Source organism: Paramisgurnus dabryanus, chromosome 23 (assembly GCF_030506205.2).
Source record: "Paramisgurnus dabryanus chromosome 23, PD_genome_1.1, whole genome shotgun sequence".
NCBI lineage: Eukaryota > Metazoa > Chordata > Actinopteri > Cypriniformes > Cobitidae > Paramisgurnus > Paramisgurnus dabryanus.
The window spans coordinates 10,264,515-10,275,428 of NC_133359.1; the positions used below are offsets into that span (position 1 = coordinate 10,264,515).

At 38.8% G+C, this 10,914-nt stretch overlaps 1 protein-coding gene across 2 annotated transcripts in view; it reads left to right on the forward strand.

Moving 5' to 3' along the window:
• Positions 1–7,878, forward strand: part of brd1b (bromodomain containing 1b) — a 14,765-nt gene extending 6,887 nt beyond the window's left edge. The window contains exons 8-13 of one of the 2 annotated variants that reach the window (XM_065291980.2): positions 2,080–2,562; positions 2,642–2,771; positions 4,223–4,353; positions 6,218–6,327; positions 6,626–6,780; positions 6,854–7,878. In XM_065291980.2, the coding sequence (XP_065148052.1) occupies positions 2,080–2,562; positions 2,642–2,771; positions 4,223–4,353; positions 6,218–6,327; positions 6,626–6,780; positions 6,854–7,022 (1,178 nt within the window). In that variant the 3' untranslated portion in view covers positions 7,023–7,878. The remainder of the gene's footprint in view (positions 1–2,079; positions 2,563–2,641; positions 2,772–4,222; positions 4,354–6,217; positions 6,328–6,625; positions 6,781–6,853) is intronic. The other variant, XM_065291981.2, reaches the window with a different exon arrangement.
• The last annotated feature ends 3,036 nt before the right edge of the window (positions 7,879–10,914 follow it).

The following is a 10,914-nucleotide window of genomic DNA, read 5'->3' on the forward strand; positions in this document are numbered from 1 at the left end:
TAAAAAATATGCACTTTTAAACCACAACTTCTTGTCTTCCTCTGGTTCTGTGAATCGCCAGCGCGACCTCGCGTAATATGTCATCACGTCAAGAGGTCACGGGTGATGTACTGAAACTACACCCCAGGGTTTACATGTGTGGAGAAAGAGTACCGTTCCGACGTTGTTGTATGTCGAATGATACTAATGTCTTTGTGTCAGTTTATTGTTTAAAATGCAGTGTTTCCCATATATTCATTTATCTGCGGCGGGCCGCCACAGAATCAACACTGGCCGCCACAAATAGATTTTTCATGATTCCCATTAACATTTTAATTTTACTATTTAGAACAGCTTAATTCATTGCAGCGAGCGCTCAGCGCGCCTCCATCCTCCCTCTCTCGTTGTGTGCAGCGCCTAAACAGCGCGCGCCTCCGGCCCCCTCCCCTCTCTTTGCTACGCGCCTGCGCCTCTCTCACATAACAGTGAAAAGTATTTAACTCCATGTTCCTCCGTGTTCTTTCTCTTTTTCGCGTAAACGTCAACAGTCACAGATGTTACGGCTGATCAAGTTCATCATGAGAGTAATTTAACAAAAGGTTAGCAGTAGTGTTTCCCACACATACCCGTTCTGATGCGAGTCTGTGTCCGAGCTCTCTCCCTACCGCGGCATGCCCATGCACGTGTTCTGTAGTAACAGCAACCGTGTATTCTCTCATATTGCTGAATTTGCAACAAATTGTTTGCGCTATATGCGATACACAATAAAACTACCACTCGTATTTCAAATAAAAAAGCGCTCATAACACAACAACACTGATGAGAAGAGCAACATCAGTACAGCCTCAATGTAAACGTATGATGATTTTTTCAGACAATGTCGCGTTTTTAGCAGCAGTTAAAGAAAGAGCTGATTGGATTCAACAAAGAGTTACTGAGTCGTGGGTCTTTACTGGGTCCTGTTTAGTCACTATTTTATAGAATGCAATATAATGTGACGGATCAAAGAGTAAAACACGACGCAATGACGTCACATATATGCTAATCAGCGTGTGACGTCATCACCGCCACAGTATCTCAAAATCCTGTGGGAAACACTGAAATGGTCCGCAAATGTGCATTTTATATATATGTAACACGTGACTTTTCGACGTCATTACGCAATTACGTGAGGTCGCGCTGGTTCGTCACACAGCCAGAGGAAGAAGAGAAGTTGTGGTTTAAAAGTGAATATTTTTTATTTTTCTTGTCAAAAATGACAATCGTTTCACTAGATAAGACCCTTATGCCTCGTTTGGGATCGTTTAGAGTCCTTTGAAGCTGCGTTGAAACTGCAATTTTAAACCGCATTAAAACTGTAAAGTGTTGGGCTCTATTAAAGTCCATTAAAATGAGAAAAATCCTGGAATGTTTTCCTCAAAAAACATAATTTCTTCTTGACTGAACAAAGAAAGACATCAACATTTTGGATGACATGGTGGTGAGTAAATTATCAGGCTTTTTTTTTTAAGAAAATTGACTAATCCTTTAAAAGGTGTAAATGTACATACATTTCAGAATTTTTGGTAGATCTCGATTTTGCTTTAATGGTGTTTCAGCTGACACTAGCTATGCAAGGTTTGCATCTTGTGAGTTTAAGTGGAAGCAAAAAAATTATCATGGTTAATTTGCTGACATTTGATTAGTGATCAAGAATGCTGAATGTTTAGTTTTTAATTTTAGCTTTCATCTTCCTTTAATGGAGATTAAAGGCATAGTTCACCCAAAAATGAAAATATTGTCATGATTTAATCACTCTCATGTTGTTACAAACTTAGGAAGATATTTTGAGCAATTTTCGTAATCAAACTGATTAGAGACCCATTTGACTTCCATAGTATTCTCTTTTCCTACTATGATGGATGTCAATGGGGCCTTTGATTTTATTACAAACATTTCACAAAATATTTCACAAAAACATGTTCATCAGAACAAAGAAATGTATACAGGTTTGTAACAACATGAGAATGATTAACTAATGACAGAATTTTCCTTTTTGGGTGACCTATCCCTTTAAGAAACTGCATACTCTTGTACTAATCAGTTGGTGTGTCTTCACAGTTGACAAGTCATTACCTCCAAAACTTGAACCGTCAGACTCCATGCCACTTTTGGCAAACTCAGAGAGTCCCTCTGAACCTCCTACACTGAAACCTGTGGAGCCCAGCCCTGAAAAGTGCCCTAAAAAGGTCAAATTCGACAGCGAGATGCTCTCTACCTCACTTCTAAACGGACTCTCCCCTGACGTTCTGCCCTCTGATAATAACGTTATGGTTGCTACCTCCACCCTCACCGAACCAGCAAACATCGTCAGCCGACGAACAGCTGTGCTGTTCCGAAAGTCGAAGATCGCGAGCCCTCAGAAGTCATCAAACACGAGCGAATCCTCAGTCGACTGTCCTCAGCTAGGCACCAAGACTTTCCTCTCAGTCGTCCTCCCTCGCCTCGAGACCCTGCTTCAGCACAGGAAGAGAACGCACAGCGCTAGTGGAGACTGTCAGGAGGAGGATGAGCACGAGTGTCCAATCAAACGCTTGGATACTGGTAAGTACTACTAACACAAACAAACACTGTATTCTTGTTCAGGCATTTGTTGAACGCTTTACATGTATTGTCCTTACAGGTTTGACCAATGGCTTTTCAGAGCCTAAGAAAGGTTTAACTGCAGGTCGACCATCGGAGCCTCGTCGCCGCTGTGCTTCAGAATCCAGCATCTCTTCAAGTGGAAGTGGGAGCATCCAGGAGACCACAAGGTGAGAATGCACACTTTGAACACTGCAAATAATAAATTTTTCTTAATTTTCTTGAAAAAAGGGACACTCCACTTTTGTTAAAAATATGATCATTTTCAGCTCCCTAGAGTAAAACATTTTGAGTTGTACCGTTTTTGCAATCCATTCAGCCGATCTCCGGGTCTGGCGCTACCACTTTTAGCATAGCTTAGCATAATCCATTGAATCTGAATAGACCATTAGCATCGCGTCAAAAATGACCAGAGTTTCGATATTTTTCTTATTTAAAACTTGACTCTACTGTAGTTACATCGTGTACTAAGACCGACGAAAAATTAAACGTTGTGATTTCTAGGCAGATATGGCTAGATAAACTCTCATTCTGGTGTAATAATCAAGGACTTTGATGTCGTACCATGGCTGCAGCAGGCGTAATGATTTTACGCACCGACCAAAAATAGTCCCTTTGGTAACTTTTAATAGCAGGGCACTATTTTCGGGCACTGCGTAATATCATTAATAAAATATCGAGAAACTGGTCATTTTTTTGTGTGATGCTAATGGTCTAATCAGATTCAATGGATTATGCTAAGCTATGCTAAAAGTGGTAAAGCCAGACCTGGAGATCATCTGACTGGATTCCAAAACGGTAAAAATCAAGTGTTTAACTCTAGGGGAGCTGGAAAATGAGCCTATTTTCAAAAAAAGTGGAGTGTCTCTTTAAGGGCCCGTCCCATTTCTACCCCCTTAAAACTTCCACTTGGTTTTGAGTAAATTCCCCTCAAATGGGACCACTATATGGAAAGTAGCGTAGCGAATGTGCTCACCTATGTCACGCGCAGCATCGACGCGTCTACCGGTCTCACAAGGTATCCTGGGAAATTTCATCTCCCACTTTGTTTTAAGCCTACATCGGTTCTGACTACATTTTGAGGGTTGATTCTAAGGGGAAAATAGCACTCCATCTTACTCCCTAAAGTAATGGGACGGCCTACACCTGTGGGGTTAGGGCAAAAATGTAGGGGAAGTGGAGGTATTGGGACGGGCTCCAAGTCTTTAAGAAAAAGTTAAAGATTTTTTTCTTACCCCATTGGCAGATTTTACTTGTTTTAAGCACAAATTTGCTTAAATTGTCTTATTTTTTTGCTTCTCAAGAAAAAGCATCTAAATGTAAGAATTTTTTGATATTTGTACTGAAAACTAGACAAAAATATGAAGTAAAAAAATTTTTTTTTAGATTCAAGGCATATGAATAGTGTTTTTCTGCATACCTACCTACATTTTTCAATGGTTTCCATTTAAATAGTAAGATCTGGTTGTAGGATTGTTAATGCATTCAGTATTTTGTAATTTGTTGTGTATTTTTTTGCGGCTTTAGTGTTCACGCCAAATTTTCTTCTAACAGAAAAAAGTATTACTCTGACTTTAAACACTGATCTGAATACATGACACACATTTTTTATCTTCTGCAGTGATGTCACTCACCCAAAGAGTGGAAAAGGAAAGCCGGCGATGACGAGACGAAACACGACGGATGATAAAAAAGATCTGGTCAATGGCATGGAAACGGGGAACATTCCCAAAGCCAACAAGATGGCAGCAGGTGAGCGTCCAGCTTTTAGCAGCGGGCGTTATGGGGTATGTGGGTTTTTACACCGGCCCCATACCTCAGATCGAAGAAATGGGTCAACCGCGATAAGTAGGAGACCCATTCCGGCAGCCGCGCTGGTATCCTCTCAGCCCTGTGGAAGCTTTGCTGTTCTTTCTTTTGCTTGCTCTGGAAGTGACCTGCTCCTCATGGCTTTGTCTAACACAAATTAAAAGCTCTGCTTTCCGCTGTAGCGTCTGCATGTGAGAAACCTTCATGTTTTAATAATCATCACAGCTTATCCCGTCACTCTTGAGTAGTTGCTGCTTACCTTTGCTCTTTCAAATGTGGTGCTTAAAGGAACAGTTCGCTGAAAATAAAAACGGTCTTATTTGCTCACCCTTATGATGTTTGGGATTCTATGACTTTTCTTTCATAAAACACACGCATACATGAGATTTAAAGGGATAGTTCACCCAAAAATGAAAATAATGTCATTAATGACTCAACCTCATGTCGTTCCAAACTCATAAGACCTCCGTTCATCTTCTGAACACAGTTTAAGATGTTTTATATTTAGTCTCAGAGCTTGTTGACCCTTCATTGAAAATCTACGTACGGTATACTGTCCATGTCCAGAAAGGTAATAAAAACATCAACAAAGTAGTTCATGTGACATCAGTGGGTCAGTTAGAATGTGTTGAAGCATCAAAAATACATTTTGGTCCAAAAACAACAAAAATTACGACTTTATTCAGCATTGTCTTCTTTTCCGCGTTTGTTGTGAAGCGCATGCGCAATATTAAAGTCACGTGACGAGGATGACGTGTTATCCTCAGACATGTTTGCAAATTTTTTTTTAAACTTAACAGCGTGTGTCTCCCTCAGACTGTAAACGAACCCCGGGCGTACAAAAAACACAGCTGGGGCGCACCAGATAACACGTCAGCCGTGCCATACGTCAACTGCAGTCATATGACTTTAGTCTCGTGCATGCGCTTCACAACAGACGCGGAAGAGAAGACAATGCTGAATAAAGTCGTTATTTTTGGACCAAAATTTATTTTCGATGCTTCATCACATTCTAATTGACCCACTGATGTCACGTGGACTACTTTGATGATGTTTTTATTACCTTTCTGGACATGGACACACGTATATTTTCAATGAAGGGTTAACAAGCTCTCGGACTAAATATAAAACATATTAAACTGTGTTCCGAAGATAGAGGAGGTCTTACAAGTTTGGTACGACATGAAGGTTATTTTTATTTTTGTGTGAACTATCCCTTTAAGAGCTACAGCAGAGTTTTATGATACTCCTATGTCCTTTTTTTTGTAGCTGGACATGTAATCGTATGGAAAGTGAGTGTATGCTATTTTGTCTTTCTTGAAAGAGAGTCAAACAAGAGTTTCAACTAACATGAGGGTGTCAGTAAATGATAGCAATTTTTATTTTAAGATGAACTGTTCCTTTAAAGGTAATTTCATCCTAAATGATATCTTTCACCTTCTTTAACTGCCTATCATCAATATGCTGTGCAAAATCTTTTGGCCTGCCCAGTGCTCTCTCAGAAATAGAAAGCTTGTGCTTTCTGACTCGCAAGCATGTCGGAGTCTGAGTGGGCCTGTTAGTTTCATATAACCCGTTTGGCTTTTTCAAAAACCTTTTGAACACATCAAACCTTAACTTGAAACATTTATCTTTAGAAATATCACCTGAGACACAGTTGTGTCCGGTGAATGGCTCGGCATGCTTCCGTCAAAGAAACAACCCCGTTCGATTGCTGATTGGCCGAATACTGCCATGGCTCTTGAGGTGTTCTGCGCCATTTTAACGGTGAACCCCTCGTAACTTTCCATTATTCCTACTTTCGTAGAGATTGAGAGCAGCAATATTTGGATGCCTGCTAACACTACACCACTAAATCTGGAGCCCCTTAAACTAGTTTGGGCCAAACTTAGTGGATATCCTTCCTATCCTGCCTTGGTGAGTGTGCATGTGTGCATGCCTGTCAGAGACTGGTTCTCCTCTTCCTCCTCTTCTTCATTATTTCATGCCTAATCCTCTTCAGTGGCAATCAACTCATAACATTACATGCCAGGTGGTACAGTCAGGGTGTTTACGTGCATTCATTTGTGTTTGTGAGTGCGGGTGTTCCCTTGTCTTGTGGCAGTCATTTCCATTTGATATTTTATTTAGATTATATATTAAGAGTTACCGGGCCTTCTGAGATGTGCGTTGGATGTTACCGTTGTGTTGACGTCCTCTCTTGACCCGTCTGTAGATCATAGATCCTCAGATGCCCAGGTCGGGTTGCCATCTCAACGACGAGTTCATTCCCACCCCTCCGCGGGACGTTCTCAGGGTCGGAGAGCTGATGCAGTACAGGTCCAAGGAGAAACTCTTCCTCGTCCGCTTCTTCGACAGCAGACGCAACTGGTTAGTAATTGCTTTATTCCTAAATGACACGTTAAATGTTGCAAATAACTCACACTCTGAATTCTCCCCCCAGGCAATGGCTTCCTAAATCCAAGATGGTACCATTCGGTATTGACAAGACGTTAGACAAAAGTAAAATGTTGGAAGGCAGAACGCCAAGTATTCGCAGAGCTGTGCAAAGCGCCTTCAACCGTGCCATGAACCACTTGAGCCTCATCCAGGACTTAGGCACCGGAGATTGACCCCCCCACACTCAAGGGTCACGTTTTAAGGGTCCCGTCAAGCCCCACGTTTACTCGACGCTACGCTTGCATATCAGACCGGCCGGGTTTACCGAGGCCCCACCCCATCTCCCTATCTGTTAGGATTAACAGACGAATGTGAGAGCACCTAGACTCTCCTAAAATGTGCTGCAAGACTGCTGTGAACTCGCACACTGCCATCTACTTTCCTTTACACTTCCGACTCCATCCTCGTAACGCCTCGTGTTTAGCTCTGGCTGTAAATAACGTCATCCTAAATTATCCAACACTAATTTATTGTTATTGTTTGGTTTGTACCGCACACGACCTCCTGGAAGATTTCTACTCCAAGGTAATTTCTCAAGCGCACTGAGGTGCGAACCCATCTGGTGCTACATCACGTGCAAAGCCTCGACTTTTCCGTACTAGAGACTTGGAAGGGGGCTGTCGCACTTACTGTATCAAACTTTTGTTGTTTTTTTGCTTTTTTTTAACGGTTAAGTTATTATTTGTCAATGCAAGCTTCTCCTCCTTGGCATTAACATGTTATCTACTTTTTTATATAAAAATATTCTTATGGGACACAACTAAGTGATGTTTGTAAATATTTATATAAAGCTATGAAATTATATACATGTAATACTTTAGAGCGGTAAGACGAAAACAAATCGGAGAAGAGAAAAACAACAGTAGCGATGAATGCCGAAAGTGCATCAGTCATGCAAAACCAAAAAAATTTTGCTGCCCAGTTTATTTTTCACGTGTATTGTTTTTGGAATGTTTATCCCTGCCTGGGTTTCATATTAGTTGTGTGAATGTTTGTTTCAAACAGATAAAATAAAAACCCTCGAGTCGTTGCTTTTTTATTTCCACTGTGCTCTCAGAAACTGTATCTTAGGTCTGAATAAAGACGTGCCTGTACAAATGTGTTGTATTAGGACAAAGAAAGTATGCAAAACTTTATATCCATAGTAGGCATTTTTGGTGGAAGCTGTGTGTTGCCTATTTTTGCTTTGTGTGCGGGTGTTTCATTCATAGGCCACTGTTGTGACTGTTTAACTCTCTCCAGTAATGGATTCTGGGTAGCATTCTGGGTTAAAAACACTTTTTGTATGAATGTCTTGTACTTAAATGGACCGGTACTCTTGTTTCTTTTTCTCTGGGAGGATCACAATATAGCCAATGATAGCGAGCGCTGGCGAGATCCAGTATTTTTAAGTACACTGAAAATAAACAGATAAAAAAAATAAACTGGTGTTGGATTTATTTGTTTTATATACAACTGTGTGCTACGGTCTGAGCAATGATCTTGCAGAAGTATGAAAACTGAGTCACTAGATGGAGCTCTTAAGCCAAGCACATCATCATCTTCAGGCGAAATCCTACGGTCATGATAGTGGTTAAGCTTTGACAGAATGTGATTGTAAAAGATCATTTCCAAACTCTTATAATCTTCTAGCAAGGTCAGCATTGGGTGTTGTAAAGCAGATTAAAGGGCCGTTTTATATCTGTATCAGCACAACCTCTTCCAGTGACGTCTGGCTTGTCGAGCAACAAGCACTGCTGTATAATTTCTCTTTTTGCTTCATCTTCCTGTTTTGTTCCTCTCACTTAACCACTGTTAACATATGTGTGTGTTTATCCCCATCTGCACGTATACCTCCAGTTGGCAGTGGCGTATCTTCCAAAAACATACCCTCTCTGTTTGCTCCGCAATCAAGGAAAATTCAGTTTTTGAAAGGCTTTGAAGTGAATGTAATTGGGCTTGAACAATCGTTCATCAAAGCACATCTAGCGTGTGTTTTAGATGAGCAGTAAGGGTGTTATATTGTAAAATATTCAGGGCAGTTAAATGTCTGAGTCTTATGAACTATTGTTATTTATTGGGGATAAACCACATAAGTCTACATTTGATGGGGGCATGATCATGATGTCTGGGTTTATTTTATATGTTAAATGTTTTATTTTATGTTATACAGTCAGAGGGGGGCACATTGGGTAGGTAGCACTGTTACCTCATAAGAAGAAGGTTCCTGGTTTGAGTCTCAGCTGGGTTTGGAGGTCTTTCTGTGCATGTTGTCCTTAATCAGTGTGGGTATATTCTGGGTACTCTGGTTTTGTTTCACAGTCAAAAGATATGCAGGATCTGTGAATTAGAGATACCACATTGTCCTTACCCCAATGTGTGTATACTGTTAAAAGTGAACGTTGGATTTACTTAAAAAAAAAAACTTTAATTGGTTTAAAAAACTTTAATTAAAAGCTTTCGAGTATTTAAATCTTATTTTGTTTTTTTAATAAAAAAAAATTATCCTTAAAATTTTCACCACCGTAAAAAATCTTCTGCCTTAAAGTTTTTGTTCAATCAACTCAGATTTACAAGTCATTTCGACATACTTGATCTAAACCATAAAAAGTTACATTTGGATCTACTTAAAGAAAAGCCTACTTCAATTGGCATCACTTAAAAAGGTAAGTTTTATCAACTTAAATTTTCTCAATTTACACTGTAAAAATTCTTTGCTGCCTTACATTTTTTTGGTTTGTTTAATCAACTCAGATTTATCAACTATTATTTTTCTTGACTAGAGATGAGTTGTCATAATTTATAAAATATAGTTGAATTAAGTCAACTTCTTTAAGTTGTAGCAACTCATCTCTTGTCAAGATAAATAATAGTTGATAAATCTGAGTTGATGAAAGAAAAAAAATGTAAGGCAGCAAAGAATTTTTACAATGCAAAGTGAGAAAATTTAAGTTGATAAGACTTACATTTTTAAGTTTTACCAATTGAAGTAATTTTTAATTAGATCCAAATGTCACTTTTTATGGTGTAGATCAGGTATGTATTTACTTCACTGTAAAAAAATTCCGTAGAAATTACAATGTTATTGCAGCTGGGTTGCTGGTAACTTACCGTAGATTTAAATGTATGTTATTTCCTGGCAAGAGTTTGTTCAAAGTTAAATAAATTTTTAAATATTAACAAGTCTTTATCATTACAGAATAAAACTATACAATAACAGCCACATGCAAAGCATTCTGGGAACCAGAAATCATCATCAACCTTTTTCTGTTTTTTGCTTTAGATTTTGTTCCCAGAATGTTTTGCTTGATGCTGTTTTTTTTTTAGTTTTACTCTGTAAAGACAAAGACAAAATGTTGCAGTAAATAACATAAATTTAAATCTACGGTAAGTTACTGGCAACCCAGCTGCAATATCTACCAAAGCAACACATATTTTACTAATTAAGTTAAACAATTTCAACTTGTTTTTTAAGTTATGTCAACTAATTACAAAACATGCTGGGTTATTTTAACCCAGCTTTAGGTAAATATTGGACAGAATACACAGAGGGGTTTAAATTTACCCAATTTGTTGTTAACCAGCATTTTTAGAGTGTAAAATAGTAGATTAAAATGACTTGCATAATCAAGTTGTTTTAAATCCATGCTGCATATTTTTTTTACGGTGCATGCACTGTAAAAAAAGCAGCATGAAGTTCAAACAACTTGATTTTGCAGGTCAATTCAACCTACTATTTTAAGTTTTGGCAAAAAGTTGACTTATAAACTAGTTTAAATTCATAGTGGCGGTTTCCAGGACAGGGATTAGACTAGTCCTAGACTAAAATAAATGTAAGAGCTGTCCAAACTGAAAACTTCTTGCACTGACATATCTTAAAATACATCAGTGCCCATTGATTTGACTCAAAATGCAGACAAGTAATGTTTTAGTAAGGCATATTTGTTAAAATTAGTTATATTTCCTAAATAAACTAGGACTTGGTGCTGTCTTAAGCGTATTCCTGTCCAGGAAACCACCCCATAAAGTATAACTTATAAATTCAAGTTAAAGTAACATAAAAATATTTGTTGATTTGACAAAAAT